At 40.9% G+C, this 16,251-nt stretch overlaps 1 protein-coding gene across 3 annotated transcripts in view; it reads right to left on the bottom strand.

Moving 5' to 3' along the window:
• Nucleotides 1-16,251, bottom strand: part of LOC126416660 (HSPB1-associated protein 1) — a 106,892-nt gene that overhangs the window by 74,123 nt on the left and 16,518 nt on the right. For all 3 annotated transcript variants that reach the window (XM_050084458.1, XM_050084456.1, XM_050084457.1), the window contains exons 2-3: nt 6,028-6,195; nt 5,821-5,957 (exon numbers count right to left, since the gene is read on the bottom strand). In XM_050084458.1, the coding sequence (XP_049940415.1) occupies nt 5,821-5,957; nt 6,028-6,195 (305 nt within the window). The remainder of the gene's footprint in view (nt 1-5,820; nt 5,958-6,027; nt 6,196-16,251) is intronic.

Genomic DNA, 16,251 nt, shown 5'->3' with positions numbered 1-16,251 from the left:
AAAAAAATTACAGAGCATGGGGACAGTTTGTAAAAGTAACACAGAACCCTGGATCATGTGAGATTTAACAGAAGGGATGAGAAGGAAAGAATGACAGCCAGAGAAATCAAAAACTGAGAGCCTAAAGGTGGAAGACAGGGCCACAACCAAGCCAGAGATTAGTGACAAAAGATCAAGCAAAAGTTAAGAAGATCAGAAAGCTAAGTGCATCATATGTGGTATAGGTGGGGGGAATAGAAAAGTCAGAAAATAATAGATAGAAGAAGTTAAGAAGGACATGTTGTAGCACAAGTTCCCATCTGCATAGTTCTGAGAACCTGGTGACTAGCGGAAGAATCCAGATGGCAAGCGAGGTGAAACAGGTACCGAGGTCATCACTGTCATGTTGCAAAGCATCCTCTGCAACAGGATATTGTGTGTTGCCAGTGTACACTCTCTGTCTATGTTCATTCATCCTAACTGATAACTTGGTGGTAGTCATACTAATTTGGAAGGCCAATAACAGCTGGTACACAACATGTGTTGTTTCACAGATGACTCCCCCTTTCACTGTGTATGTTTTGCCAGTTACAGGGATGGCACAGGTGGTAGTAGAAGAGTTAATAGGGCAAGTCTCACAGTGGGGATGGTCACAGGATAGGAGCCATAGGGTATGGAAATAAGAGCAGAGGGCGCATAGGTCTGAACAGGATATTGCACAGATCTTGGGGGAGGTAACAAAAAGCTATTCTAGGTGTCATGGGCAAACTGTCAGACAGAATGGACATCACCTCAGGGCATGATTTTAGAAAGTCATAGTTTTGACAAAGTAGCTGATTAATAGATTCAAGACCAAGTATGACGGCCACCAAGCTAACAATTAGGATCAATGGGCATATACAGAGAGGGGGATAATGGTAAAACAAATATCCTGTTGGAGAGCACACTCTACAACACAACAGTCATGGCCTCAATGCCTGTCTTACCACATATACTGCCTGTATTGTCCCTCCTAACACCAGTTTCTCAGAACACCGCAGGTGGGAACTTGCATCACAGTAGGTGTTTGGTTCTTATCACCCTACTAGCATAAAGTCATGTAGTCTCAAAAATTATATTCATTAACTATTTCTTTCCTCCACTTCCTTTTGTTTTTCTATACCTTTTATTTCTCAGTGAGTATCTTTCCTCACCCCCCTTAACTGTATACAATGTATAATGCAATTGGCCTAGTGCTGTTGTACATAGTTTTTTTCTTTTTTCAGAAATCTCTCTCTTGCTTATTACCCTACCTCCCATCTTCAAGTTTTCAGGTTTTCTAATCTCATCTAGTGCAGGCACCAGCAATCACCTTTCCTTCTCATCCCATCTGGTAAGTCATCGCTGATACGGTGTTCTGGGCGACTTCTCCATAGTTCTGCCTATTTCCTAAAACTCACTAAACCTCTTCCTCCATCTCTCTTACTTTTCCTTCAAACCTTCTGTTATAAGAGGAATGAGCCACTGACTCTGAAAGTTTGTGCATTTTCATATCTTTAATGAGCCTTTTCTCTTGCTGCTACTTGGTGAGTAGATTTTTTCTCTCTCCATATTAAGATTTTTGATCTCTTCATATTATATTAAGTTTCACTGTTTGCTACAGTACTAGCAGAACTACAGCAACTGGCCCTCTACAACATGTGACACGAGAGCAAGGTAAAAATTCACTAACAGCCAAAGAATACTCTTCCATCTTGACTGAAGAAAATTAAATGCCTGCTAATAACATATTCGTTCTGATTTGGATTATATAACGGGTGTTCAAAATGAAATGAGCCAGAGGCATAATTACAGAAATCAGTATCTGTATGTTAGAAGAATTGACCCTGGCTGTTTGACACACTTTTCCCGCTGTGATACAAGTCAGTGAATGGCTGTCTCATAAAATTCATGGGGCTGCGATGTTAACCAGTTCCGCACATACAGCTGGACATCATCATCTATAAGAGAAAGGTTATGCTGATGTTCTTTATTGGCCAAGATGGCCCCCTTCTGATTCACTTCCTGTGGCACAGGACAACAGTGAATGCCCAGCATTACTCACAAACCTTGACCACCCTCGCCAAGCTATCAAATCAAAATGACCAGGCAATCTCACCCGTGGGGTCATTCTGCTCCACGACAATGCAAAGCCTCATACGGCCAACACAGGCACAGGACTCTTGCAGAAATTCAAATTGGAGGTTCTCGGCCACCCTCCATACAGTCCAGACTTCTCTCCGTGTGATTATGCCATTTTTGGTCCCCTTAAAAAAGCTTTGAGGGGCAAACAATTCCCCTAGGATGACAACGTCCAGCTGTATGTGCTGAACTGGTTAACATCACAGCCCTGGGAATTTTATGAGACAGCCATCCACTGCCTTGTGTTACAGTGGGACAAGCATTTCAACAGCTAGGCTAGGCTAACATACAGGTACTGGTTTCTGTAATTGTGCCTCTGGCTCATCTCTTTTTGAATGCCCCTTATATAACAAAAGGATCTATGTGCCAGGCCAAGGCTTGTGTTGCATTGTGTTTACTGAACTCAAGACTTAAAGTTATCTAGGGATATATGGTGCAGATACTGTATAATCTTGTAGAGAATGTGTATTATCTGTGTTACAGTGGGAAACCTATAGTTATTCTGGCAGCTAGAATTTATGGATGTAATTTTTATATTGTGTGATGGCAAAAGTGGACAGATTGGTTATTCACCATTTTTTAAAAACTTACTGTATAAGTTACAATTTTAGCAGTTGTGTGCAAATGCAAACTCCAACTCTAAAGCCCATTCAGCAGATCCAATGAGAATTATCAGGGCTTACTAGCTACTGAATATAACATTATCAGGGGATTTAATTCTGTCAGCATTTGCACCTGGGTCAGATTAAGGACTTTAGTGCATCGAAGTTCCGGAAAATAGGATGATGGCCTCTTGATCAGTCACCAAGTATAATTCAAGACCTTCTGATAGGTAAATTGTCACACACTGCAATAAGTTGGCAAAGTAATATTTAGTACTGAAATTAGTATGTAAGAACCGAACTTGTTCAAACACAGATCAGTACCGACATATTTATTAAACTGCATTTATGTGAATGATAAATTTACAACTACAATGGTGGTGGAGAATGTTTTTTGAATATTTTCAGCATATTTCTAAAATAAATTATACTGCTATCAATATAATGGAAGGAAACATTCCACGTGGGAAAAATTATATATAAAAACAAAGATGAGGTGACTTACCGAACAAAAACGCTGGCAGGTCGATAGACACACAAACAAACACAAACATACACACAAAATTCAAGCTTTCGCAACAAATTGTTGCCTCATCAGGAAAGAGGGAAGGAGAGGGGAAGACGAAAGGAAGTGGGTTTTAAAGGAGAGGGTAAGGAGTCATTCCAATCCCGGGAGCGGAAAGACTTACCTTAGGGGGAAAAAAGGACAGGTATACACTCGCACACACGCACATATCCATCCACACATACAGACACAAGCAGACACACCTTTTTTCCCCCTAAGGTAAGTCTTTCCGCTCCCGGGATTGGAATGACTCCTTACCCTCTCCTTTAAAACCCACTTCCTTTCGTCTTCCCCTCTCCTTCCCTCTTTCCTGATGAGGCAACAATTTGTTGCGAAAGCTTGAATTTTGTGTGTATGTTTGTGTTTGTTTGTGTGTCTATCGACCTGCCAGCGTTTTTGTTCGGTAAGTCACCTCATCTTTGTTTTTATATATAATAAATTATACTGCCATGCACAAAACTGTCTAGGCATGCCATTTCAGGCATAATTGATAAAGATCTTCAATATGGATATTACAAATAATTGTTAGACTACAAAGATAGCGAAACTGGAAATTCCATGAAGGATAGTAACTTAAGATGTGCACAGCTGGTCCGTCCACAGACAGAAGACCAATGGGCCCCAACTGTCCACTTTATAATTCATTAGCCAAAGGCATCATATGGATACAGTATGAAGGTTAGGGATCAGGTGCCTCTACTACTCTGTCAAGCGGCTCCTAGACTTGCAACACAGAGCTGACGGCACCCTGTTCTTGTCCTTGCATGAAGTTAAAAATCCTGGTAGTACCGCAAATCAAACCTGGACCTGGGGAGCCCTGCTGGCAGGCACAATTGCAGTTGTTGGTGTCTGCCGGTGTCCTGCACTGTATCACACTTGCAACTTTACAGTCTTACCTCTTTTATACCTTCATGCCTTTACTGCCACGATACTTCTACACCTTTTGCAAATTTATAGCCTCACCCGTGCATCGCTATAGCATCTTCACATTTATCAGCTTTGTACTGTACTCACAATCATGCAGTGGGGAATAGACCTGGAGTTTGAGAACCCACTGACAATAATGGATATACCTTAGTTCAGTGGGCACATCAGAGGTAGCCACATCGAGCAACAACTATCAGATCAGTTCAGTTCAGTGCACTTTATCATTTTTCCATATGTGGTCCCAGAGCTAAGTGTTTCAAAGCAGAATCTCAAGAGTGTTTTGTAAAAGAGTAATTCAGTATATTTCTTTCTCTAAATGAATGATTCAGCTCCCACTCCCAAATCTCTCAGTATTCCCTGAGCCTTTCAGAATTCTCAGACATTCCTTACTTTTTTACTAAGCTACTTTTCTCTAAGAGTTCTTTAGTATTCAGGTTTTTCGACTCACAACAGTAATGCCCACTTTACTCTTTGCCGTCAAGCTCACATTCAGTACTGCTCAGTTCTGTCTCGAGTTTGTTTCTCCAGCAGTGTTAGATGTACATTAGCAGTGGTACACAGCAATACACACAGATTGAATGATAAAGAGTTACGAAAGCTGCAGAAGCAGAAGTACTGTGATGTGGCTGCCACAACACCAGGAACAGTTCAGTGTAGTGTCACTGCGCTGCTCTTCCATTGCATTCATTATATTCATACCTGAGGTGCATACTGGTCAGCTCTTCATTAGTAAACCTATCCATATTGCTGTGGAGCACTGCTAACATACTACTAACACTGACAGAAAAAACAAATTTGAATCAGAACTGGGCAATAACAAATACAAACTTCATCATTAGGAGGAAATTTGGCATTACGGTTGTCGACAGCAAATATCATAGATGAATGGAAAAAATTCATTTTCATATATGATGAACACCACATACCACTGACAACTGCAACGTTGTGCAGATGTTATCAATGTAATACAGACACAAAGATAAATGGGTGTAAGAAATCAAACATAATGTAATTACTCTGTAATGATTCATTGGAGGCCAAGGGCCTCTTACACCAAAATACTCAGGAAATACACAGTGTCCCAGGAGGAATGGTCAATATTCAGCAATATGAAAGAAACAATCATCCAAAGGGGAAACAAAGGGCTCTAAAATGCATACCTTAAGAGCTCTGAGCATGTCTTCACTATAAAAAACATCTCTTCTAGTGAAGACAAAATATGGAAAGAAAGGAGCTTGCAGTAGAAGACAGTTGTTTCACAGTATCAAATATGAAGAAGTACTCAAAACTCTTGAACTATGCATTTTACAGCTCATGTTTACTAGACTTTTTCTTTGAATGATTGTTCCTGAATATTGAACATTCCTCTTGGGACTCCCTATATATTGGAATAACCTCCAAAATTTTGTGGTTGGAGTTTATCTTCATCCTCCTTAGACATAAAACAAACACAATTAAATGGTAAAATCTGTAACTTGTTAAGCTGGATTAAATAAGACATGGTTGCAGTGTGAAAATGGCCAGACAGAAAAAAACAGACTTTCATGATAAAGTGAAGATGATACTCTACTATCATGTATAACACACCTGCCTAGCACCTGTGCCACGAGATTGCAACCGTACACATCTATGTGGCACGGGGTATGTGCACCTTTGCTGCCAAGCCACAGTGTAGACTCTGCACCACCACATTCCGGGAATCCTAGGGTTCGCCAGTCCACCGTCTGTGAATTAATATGTAGCTTTTCTTCATGTGGATAACTAGATAAATATTGTTCTCTTAATAACCCTAACCTGTAATATTTCTGGATACTCTTGAAACCATTCGTGCATGTACTTGTAGTCAAAGTACCACCATTTCTTACATTGTTTTGGAGCCTCCGTATCATTAAAGTTGGACATTTTGATAAATTCACAAAGAGTCAGTTTCTCCTGTTGACATTCATGTTCCCATTGCGGTAGCTGAAACAGATTTGCAAATCATGAATGACAGTAAAAACAAACAATTCTAGTAAAAGTGTGAACAATTTGTTGTGACTACATTATCAACATAATGTACAATAAGTAAAGGGCAAAATGGCATGCAGGCTAGCTCAGTGTTAAAAAGGGAAAATTATAATGAAGGGAAAATGATTGATTGGAGTGAAGGGAAACATGGACAGACAAGAGATAGCAAATATAACACCAAGGAGTTTCCAGATATAAATTTGTGTATAAAAATGAAAATAAATGGTTGTATTCAGGAAACACTGTAAATTTGTAAAATATTTGAAAAAAGCTGATTAACTGGTAAACCTTTGTATTTATATCTGTTTTGGCATTGCTACCATCAAGTTCTGTTTCTGTCTTATCTGAGTACGTATGGACACCATGTTTGGCCTCACTAACATCCTTTACATAAGACACGAATATTTCTGAGTTTTGTGTCAGATGTTTTGATAATATTCTCCTCAATCAGTTGTTGAAGGCTTCTTGTATTACTCTCTTCACATGCAAACATGTTTCATTCAACATATCTCTATCTACAGCCCTATGATTTTTTCACCTATTCTGCATTAACTGCTGTTTCTTTAGAAATCTTCTTACAGAAACTGTCTACAAGGTAGGCCCATTCCATCATGCTCTGTTCTACTAGATACACACTTATCAAGAACTTGGTAAGTTATACTTTGAAACTTGGATTCCAGTTCCTCTACACGCCCCTGCCCAGAGCCAAAAGTTTCAAGTTCCTCCTGAGATTGACACTAATGCCTGTTTATCAAATTGGTCAAAAATTTAAATATTTTATTTGTTTCAATGGCTCTCTGTATTTTAGTAATTATTTTGAAAGAAATTAGTTTTGTGCACTGGCTGATTGTTACATCTATTTTATTTTTATTTAGTGTACTGACACTTTTTGCCAGTGTGGTCATTATCAAGCAAATGTTTAACATGTTAAACACGTATGTTTTGGATTAAAGCGATAATTTCTTGGGCATTGTGAGTATCCTATGTGTGTCATTAGGTGGCCATCTTTACAACTAAAAAATTGATAATCATTGTTGTTAGAAATTCAACATGTTCACCAATATGAGATCTGAACATAAACAGCCACAAAGAAGTCAGGTCTATTTATTCCCAATAGTTGGCAGCACTACAAATATCTAACTCACTAGAGTGAATTTTGAGTTACTACATGATAACATAAATATAATAAGGCAAAACGGTTTATATGGAAGACAGTTCTTTCTATCAGTACATATGGAATGATTTGTTACCAGCATGTGGTGTATTCAAATATGCAACAGACAAGATAATCAGACTAATCCTTACTAAACTGAGGATTTGCACCTTCTTCAGCCAAGCCCTACAATTATTTCCCAACAGTAATCCCATCTACCACTATTAGTTTTTCTGTAATTTGAAAATTGTGTCAAAGTTTTATGCTTTTAATAACTAAGAAACAAATGTATGCATAATTAGTGAATCACTGTTAGCTAACACAGTGCCTAAGTTATGTAACAAATATTTTAACAGGTGCTAACTTCGTATAGAAGTAATCGTTATTACTTTTCCACACTAATTTCGAGTGGTGAAGAATCTCCGAAAGGAGTTTAGTACGAGCACAGTCAGTACTATCTATAATGCATAAGATGAAGAGAATATCTACATTTATGATTAACATGCAGTTAACTAATTCTATAATGTATAGCAGTACTATCTGGTCTATACTTTGCTGCTTCACTTCTCTTATGTCTCTTTCAGCTGTAGCAAACTCAGTGTCATTGTCAGCATAGTTTGATCTTACGTGACATTAAAATTAAGCAAGTCACTTAAATTAAACATCAAGAGTAAAGGACTAAACAAGAAACTTTATTGCACACTCTAAGCCACATTCAGAACTGCCCATACTTTCGAGCAGTATTATGTGTTTTCTACCACTCAAGTACAAGGCAGACACACAAGAGTTCCGAATTTTTAAAACCATGTTAGCACAGGTATTTTTAACAGAATTACATGCCTGGCACAGTCAAATGCCTTGCTGAGATCAACAGACATGCATTAACTGACAATTTCAGTTTTAATGAGGATGACAGAACCATGGACCTTGCCGTTGGTGGGTAGGCTTGCGTGCCTCAGCAATACAGATAGCCGTACCGTAGGTGCAACCACAATGGAGGGTATCTGTTGAGAGGCCACACAAATGTGTGGTTCCTGAAGAGGGGCAGCAGCCTTTTCAGTAGTTGCAGGGGCAATAGTCTGGATGATTGACTGATCTGGCCTTGTAACACTAACCAAAACGGCCTTGCTGTGCTGGTAATGTGAACGGCTGAAAGCAAGGGGAAACTACAGCCGTAATTTTTCCCGAGGACTTGCAGCTTTACTGCATGATTAAGTGATGATGGCGTCCTCTTGGGTAAAATATTCCAGAGGTAAAATAGTCCCCCATTCGGATCTCCGGGCGGGGACTACTCAGGAGGACGTTGTTATCAGGAGAAAGAAAACTGGCATTCTACGGATCGGAGCGTGGAATGTCAGATCCCTTAATCGAGCAGGTAGGTTAGAAAATTTAAAAAGGGAAATGGATAGATTAAAGTTAGATATGGTAGGAATTAGTGAAGTTCGGTGGCAGGACGAACAAGGCTTTTGGTCAGGCGAATACAGGGTTATAAATAGCAAATCAAATAGGTGTAATGCAGGAGTTGGTTTAATAATGAATAAAAAAATAGGAGTGCGGGTAAGCTACTACAAAAAGCATAGTGAACGCCTTATTGTGGCCAAGATAAACATGAAGCCCATGCCTACTACAATAGTGCAAGTGCAAGAAATGAAAGAGGAAGCCGCCTGGTAGAATTTTGCACAGAGCATAACTTAATCATAGCTAACATTTGGTTCAAGAATCATAACAGAAGGTTGTATACATGGAAGAAGTATGGAGATACTGACAGGTTTCAGATAGATTATATAATGGTAAGGCAGAGATTTAGGAACCAGGTTTTAAATTGTAAGACATTTCCAGGGGCAGATGTGGACTCTGACCACAATCTATTGGTTATGAACTGTAGATTAAAACTGAAGAAACTGCAAAAAGGTGGCAATTTAAGGAGATGGGACCTGGATAAACTGAAAGAACCAGAGGTTGTACAGAGTTGCAGGGAGAGCATAAGGGAACAATTGACAGGAATGGGGGAAATAAATACAGTAGAAGAAGAATGGGTAGCTTTGAGAGATGAAGTAGTGGAAGCAACAGAGGATCAAGTAGGTAAAAAGACGCGGATTAGTAGAAATCCTTGGGTAACAGAAGGAATATTGAATTTAATTGATGAAAGGAGAAGATATAAAAATGCAGTAAATGAAGCAGGCAAAAAGGAATACAAACGTCTCAAAAATGAGATTGACAGGAAGTGCAAAATGGCTAAGCAGGGATGGCTAGAGGACAAATGTAAGGATGTAGAGGCTTACCTCACTAGGGGTAAGATAGATACTGCCTACAGGAAAATTAAAGAGACCTTTGGAGAAAAGAGAACCACTTGTAAGAATATCAAGAGCTCAGATGGAACCCCAGTTCTAAGCAAAGACAGGAAAGCAGAAAGGAGTATATAGAGGGTCTATACAAGGGTGATGTACTTGAGGACAATATTATGGAAATGGAAGTCGATGTAGATGAAGATGAAATGGGGGATACGATAGTGTGTGAATAGTTTGACAGAGCACTGAAAGACCTGAGTCGAAACAAGGCCCCAGGAGTAGACAACATTCCATTAGAACTACTAACGGCCTTGAGAGAGCCAGTCCTGACAAAACTCTACCATCTGGTGAGCAAGATGTATGAGACAGATGAAATACCCTCAGACTTCAAGAATATAATAATTCCAATCCCAAAGAAAGCAGGTGCTGACAGATGTGAAAATTACCGAACTATCAGTTTAATAAGTCATGGATGCAAAATACTAACGCGAATTCTTTACAGACGAATGGAAAAACTGGTAGAAGCCGACCCCGGGGAGGATAAGTTTGGATTTCGTAGAAATATTGGAACACGTGAGGCAATACTGACACTACAACTTATCTTAGAAGCTAGATTAAGGAAAGGCAAACCTATGTTTCTAGCGTTTGTAGACTTAGAGAAAGCTTTTGACAATGTTGACTGGAATACTCTCCTTCAAATTCTGAAGGTGGCAGGGGTAATATACAGGGAGCGAAGGGCCATTTACAACTTGTACAGAAACCAGATGGCAGTTATAAGAGTTGAGGGACATGAAAGGGAAGCAGTGGTTGGGAAGGGCGTGAGACAGGGTTGTAGCCTCTCCCCGATGTTATTCAATCTGTATATTGAGCAAGCAGTAAAGGAAACAAAAGAAAAATTCGGAGTAGGTATTAAAATCCATGGGGAAGAAATAAAAACTTTGAGGTTCGCCGATGACATTGTAATTCTGTCAGAGACAGCAAAGGACTTGGAAGAGCAGTTGAACGGAATGGACAGTGTCTTGAAAGAAGGATATAAGATGAACATCAACAAAAGCAATACGAGTATAACGGAATGTAGTCGAATTAAGTCGAGTGATGCTGAGGGAATTAGATTAGGAAATGAGACACTTAAAGTAGTAAAGGAGTTTTGCTATTTGGGGAGCAAAATAACTGAGGATGGTCGAAGTAGAGAGGATATAAAATGTAGACTGGCAATGGCAAGGAAATCGTTTCTGAAGAAGAGAAATTTGTTAACATTGAGTATAGATTTAAGTGTCAGGAAGTCGTTTCTGAAAGTCTTTGTATGGAGTGTAGCCATGTATGGAAGTGAAACATGGACGATAACTACAGGGCTATTACAAATGATTGAAGCGATTTCATAAATTCACTGCAGCTCCATTCATTGACATATGGTCACGACACACTACAGATACGTAGAAAAACTCATAAAGTTTTGTTCGGCTGAAGCCGCACTTTAGGTTTCTGCTGCCAGAGCGCTCAAGAGCGCAGTGAGACAAAATGGCGACAGGAGCCGAGAAAGCGTATGTCGTGCTTGAAATGCACTCACATCAGTCAGTCATAACAGTGCAACGACACTTCAGGACGAAGTTCAACAAAGATCCACCAACTGCTAACTCCATTCGGCAATGGTATGCGCAGTTTAAAGCTTCTGGATGCCTCTGTAAGGGGAAATCAATGGGTCGGCCTGCAGTGAGCGAAGAAATGGTTGAACGCGTGCGGGCAAGTTTCACGCGTAGCCCGCGGAAGTCGACGAATAAAGCAAGCAGGGAGCTAAACGTACCACAGCCGACGGTTTGGAAAATCTTACGGAAAAGGCTAAAGCAGAAGCCTTACTGTTTACAATTGCTACAAGCCCTGACACCTGATGACAAAGTCAAACGCTTTGAATTTTCGGCGCAGTTGCAACATCTCATGGAAGAGGATGCGTTCAGTGCGAAACTTGTTTTCAGTGATGAAGCAACATTTTTTCTTAATGGTGAAGTGAACAGACACAGTGTGCGAATCTGGGCGGTAGAGAATCCTCATGCATTTGTGCAGCAAATTCGCAATTCACCAAAAGTTAACATGTTTTGTGCAATCTCACAGTTTAAAGTTTACGGCCCCTTTTTCTTCTGTGAAAAAAACGTTACAGGACACATGTATCTGGACATGCCGGAAAATTGGCTCATGCCACAACTGGAGACCGACAGAGCCGACTTCATCTTTCAACAGGATGGTGCTCCACCGCACTTCCATCATGATGTTCGGCATTTCTTAAACTGGAGATTGGAAAAATGATGGATCGGTCGTGGTGGAGATCATGATCAGCGATTCATGTCATGGCCTCCATGCTCTCCCGACTTAGCCCCATGTGATTTATTTCTGTGGGGTTATGTGAAAGATTCAGTGTTTAAACCTCCTCTACCAAGAAACGTGCCAGAGCTGCGAGCTCGCATCAACGATGCTTTCGAACTCATTGATGGGGACATGCTGCGCCGAGTGTGGGAGGAACTTGATTATCGGCTTGATGTCTGCCGAATCACTAAAGGGGCACATATCGAACATTTGTGAATGCCTACAAAAACTTTTTGAGTTTTTGTATGTGTGTGCAAAGCATTGTGAAAATATCTCAAATAATAAAGTTATTGTACAGCTGTGAAATCGCTTCAGTCATTTGTAATAACCCTGTAGTTTGGACAAGAATAGAATAGAAGCTTTCGAAATGTGGTGCTACAGAAGAATGCTGAAGATTAGATGGGTAGATCATATAAGTAATGAGAAGGTATTGAATAGGATTGGAGAGAAGAGAAGTTTGTGGCACAACTTGACTAGAAGAAGGGATCGGTTGGTAGGACATGTTCTGAGGCATCAAGGGATCACCAATTTAGTATTGGAGGACAGCGTGGAGGGTAAAAATCGTAGAGGGAGACCAAGAGATGAATACACTAAACAGATACAGAAGGATGTAAGTTGCAGTAGGTACTGGGAGATGAAGAAGCTTGGACAGGATAGAGTAGCATGGAGAGCTGCATCAAACCAGTCTCAGGACTGAAGACCACAACAACAACAACAACAACAACAGAAATGTAACAATATTTTCATCTGCTTTCACAGTTAAAAACCACATATAAAACCATGTTGAAAGCCACTTAGAATGCTATTTGCAGAAAGATGTCAGCAGATTTGGAGCTGCACACAGCAATCTATTACTTGAAAGGGTACACAAGAGTTGGATGGTGATTATTAGCATACCAAATGTCAGTTTTTTTATATATATTAGTTGTTAATAATTGACAAATTGCTCACAATTTGAAAACAACAGTAACAGCTATAAAAATAATATTAGAGGGAGAAATCCTTCACACAGCCTTATTGTAGCATTGAAAGGAGTGAGGAACTCAGCAATAAAAATAAGGCACTAGTAAACAATGCAATACCAATCTGACAGACCGATGATATTATTAACATTATGGAGACTGAAGCCCCAAGAAACAGAAATGAGTGATCTGCTTCTGCACTTCTATGGATTGCGTGATCAGTGTCTCAAAAAAAGGCAGTAGTAGCTCTTCAGTCCCAAAACACCTCTCCAGTGAGGTCACTGAGTGGAGTGAAGATTCTAGGACAGGATGCAGCAACAGAGACCCACGCAACTTGCTGAATTAGTCACTATGGGATAGGCCATAACAATAAGAACTGTCTCCCAAGGTGCAGAAAAATAAACCATTTGGGTGTGTGTTTACACAACTTAATGTAGTGCGCAACATTTGTCAGTCACAAAAGAAACAAATAGAAATAGTCAATAGGACTCTGCACTAATACAGAAAAAACCCTTCATCTTTTATTTCTGCTCTCTATTCGAAAAGACAGCTTGCCAGGAGAGCTCAGAGAGAGTAAGTTGCAAGCAACTGCCTAAGGGGATGTTATGAGCTAACACTCTGCAGCCTTACCACTCCTGACTCACAGGTAAGCCACGGCTTGCCAGCCACTCGTCTACCACGCAGCTGGGGTGCGCTGGCGAGCCGGCTCTCACCAGTCACTCTTGACTCGCCTACTGCTCCTGATTCTGCACAGAGCAGATTGAAAGTTGACTCACAAGTCACCTCCTCACTCTTTGTGCCCTCAGCAGCTTTTCAATTCAGCTTGCAGCTTTACTGGCTCTAACACTGATTCAGCTCACAGTTCAATCCGATTCCTTCTTGACACTCTGTTCTCCATGTTCATTTCACTCACTGTGGATACTGTTCATTGTTCATGTAATGGTATACACTAGTAATTTTACACATGTGTTAGTGCATGTACAGATTAAAAAACTGGAACTGCCTGAGGACTGAACAGAAGAATAGGTGACCATGTTAGGTTGTCGATATCAGGATAGCCCTCACCCCATGTGGATGGGTGAGCCTCAGCTCAATGGGGTGGGGTGGGGGGAGTGAGGGGGGGGGGGGGAGGCGGAGGGGGTGAGGGGGAGAGGGTGGCCTGCTCGGCACCTGAAGGCACAAATTCATTCATTACTCAAAAATACAATGTTGTCTTCATCCACAGCTGCCGGCAGCAGTGGTGGGCAGAAGGGCACTAGCCATGCCAGAATGTGCTGACTCCTGTACATGCCACACTGCGAAGGCGAGTATTCAGTGCCCTGTGAAGTCATGACAAGTTAGCCATAGGTCAGCTGGTGTTATCCGCGGTGTGTCAGGTGTTAGCAGGTCGGGGCAGTAGTTTACCGGAGCACTCTCATTGATATCATCCACAACCCCCAGTAAGCACCCACTGGCTCTGCACAGAATGTGTGACATGCTGGGTCACACTGTGGTCTTCGACAGGAGAAAAGCCCACAAGATCAGAGTACGTCTACATGGACAGAAAGCAGGTGGTGGCAATGGTATGAGTCTTCACAACGAGTCGGGAATGGTTCTCCGAGACCAAAAAAACCTTCTCAGGTCAAATGTCGAAGCCAAGCTGATAGTCTTCTTTAACTTTGAAGGATTAGTTCATCATGAATTTGTGCCACAGGAACAAATTGTTAACCAGTGGTACTATTGGGACACATTGCGATGCCTGCAAAAAAAATGTGGGAAGGAAACGTCCTGAAATGAGGTGAAACAATTCGTGTCTCTTGCATCGCAATAATGCATCCGCACATTCATCCCTGTTTGTGCATGACTATTGGAGAAAATACGAAATCACTGTGCTGCCTCATCCTTTGTACTCTCCAGATCTGGTGCCTGCGAACTTTTTTTTTTTATTTCCAAAGTTGAAAACCACATTGAAAGGATGAAGATTTGCAATGATTGACAAGATAAAAGAAAATTCGCCAACAGCACTTCATGCGATCCAGCAAGAGGCTTACCAAGACTGCTTCTGGAAGTGGAAACGGTGTTGGGTGCATTGTATCAATTGTGGAGGAGAGTACTTCGAAGGAGACCATGAACAATATGTAAAAGCTAAGCAAAGAAAAATTTTGCAGACAAAGTTCCAGAAGTTTTTGAACAGACCTCGTACACAGCATCTTTGACCGATTATTTCTGGAATTGCAATCTTCGAGAGAACACGTGAATTAAGTTTTTTTCCATCAAGTCCCTTTTTGATGCAAGGATCTGCAGTTTATCAAAAAATTTCGTCAATATTACACTTCAATAATTTGATGTAGTTTACGTTCTGGTTACATGATATCCGAGTATGGCTAAAGAGGCTAATTAAAATTCACCCCATCTATACTCATTTCTTCAGACCGGGTGCATAACGTCACATTTGGTGACATTAAGACTGAAGAAGACTCAACCGAGTTGATTGGGGGTGGTTGCGAAAACTAACCTGCAACCGGTGAAGGCTTTGAGAAGACAGTGAGGACATCGAAAGGGTGCAAAAAAGGGCAGCTTATTTTGTAATATCACATAATAGGGGAGAGAGTGTGGCAGATCTGATACATGAGTTGGGATGGAAGTCGTGGTGAGATCTATTTACGAAATTTCAGTCGCCAACTTTCTCTTCCGAATGCGAAAATATTTTGTTGAGCCCAACCTACATAGGTAGGAATGATCATCAAAATAAAATAAGAGAAATCAGAGCTCGAACAGAAAGGTTTAGGTGTTCGTTTTTCCTGCGCGCTGTTCAGGAGTGGAATGGTAGAGAGATAGTATGATTGTGGTTCGATGAACCCTCTGCCAAGCACTTAAATGTGAATTGCAGAGTAGTCATGTAGATGTAGATGTAGATACGAGGAGTGCTGGATGCTGGGCCAGTGATAAATGGTATCATTTACGACGCAGATGACAATGAGATAAAGTGACCTGGTGGTGGCAGCCAGGCACACTTTCTCTTTGAGAGCGTTACACACGCTGTCAGATGGTGATCACCAGGCATTCTCCATACCAACACCGCCCCCGCCCCCCTCCCCCCATCAGATCGCCACATTGTGTACTGTGATTCCTCACTCCACACAACATTTTTCCCCTGTTCAATCACGCAATGTTTACACTCCTTACACCACGCGATGCATCATTTGGCATTTACCGGCGTGATGTGTGGCTTATGAGCAGCTGCTCAACCATGAAATCTAAGTTTTCTCCCCTC

Source organism: Schistocerca serialis, chromosome 8 (assembly GCF_023864345.2).
Source record: "Schistocerca serialis cubense isolate TAMUIC-IGC-003099 chromosome 8, iqSchSeri2.2, whole genome shotgun sequence".
Taxonomy (NCBI): Eukaryota; Metazoa; Arthropoda; class Insecta; order Orthoptera; family Acrididae; genus Schistocerca; species Schistocerca serialis.
This window is presented reverse-complemented; position numbering and strand designations above follow the sequence as displayed.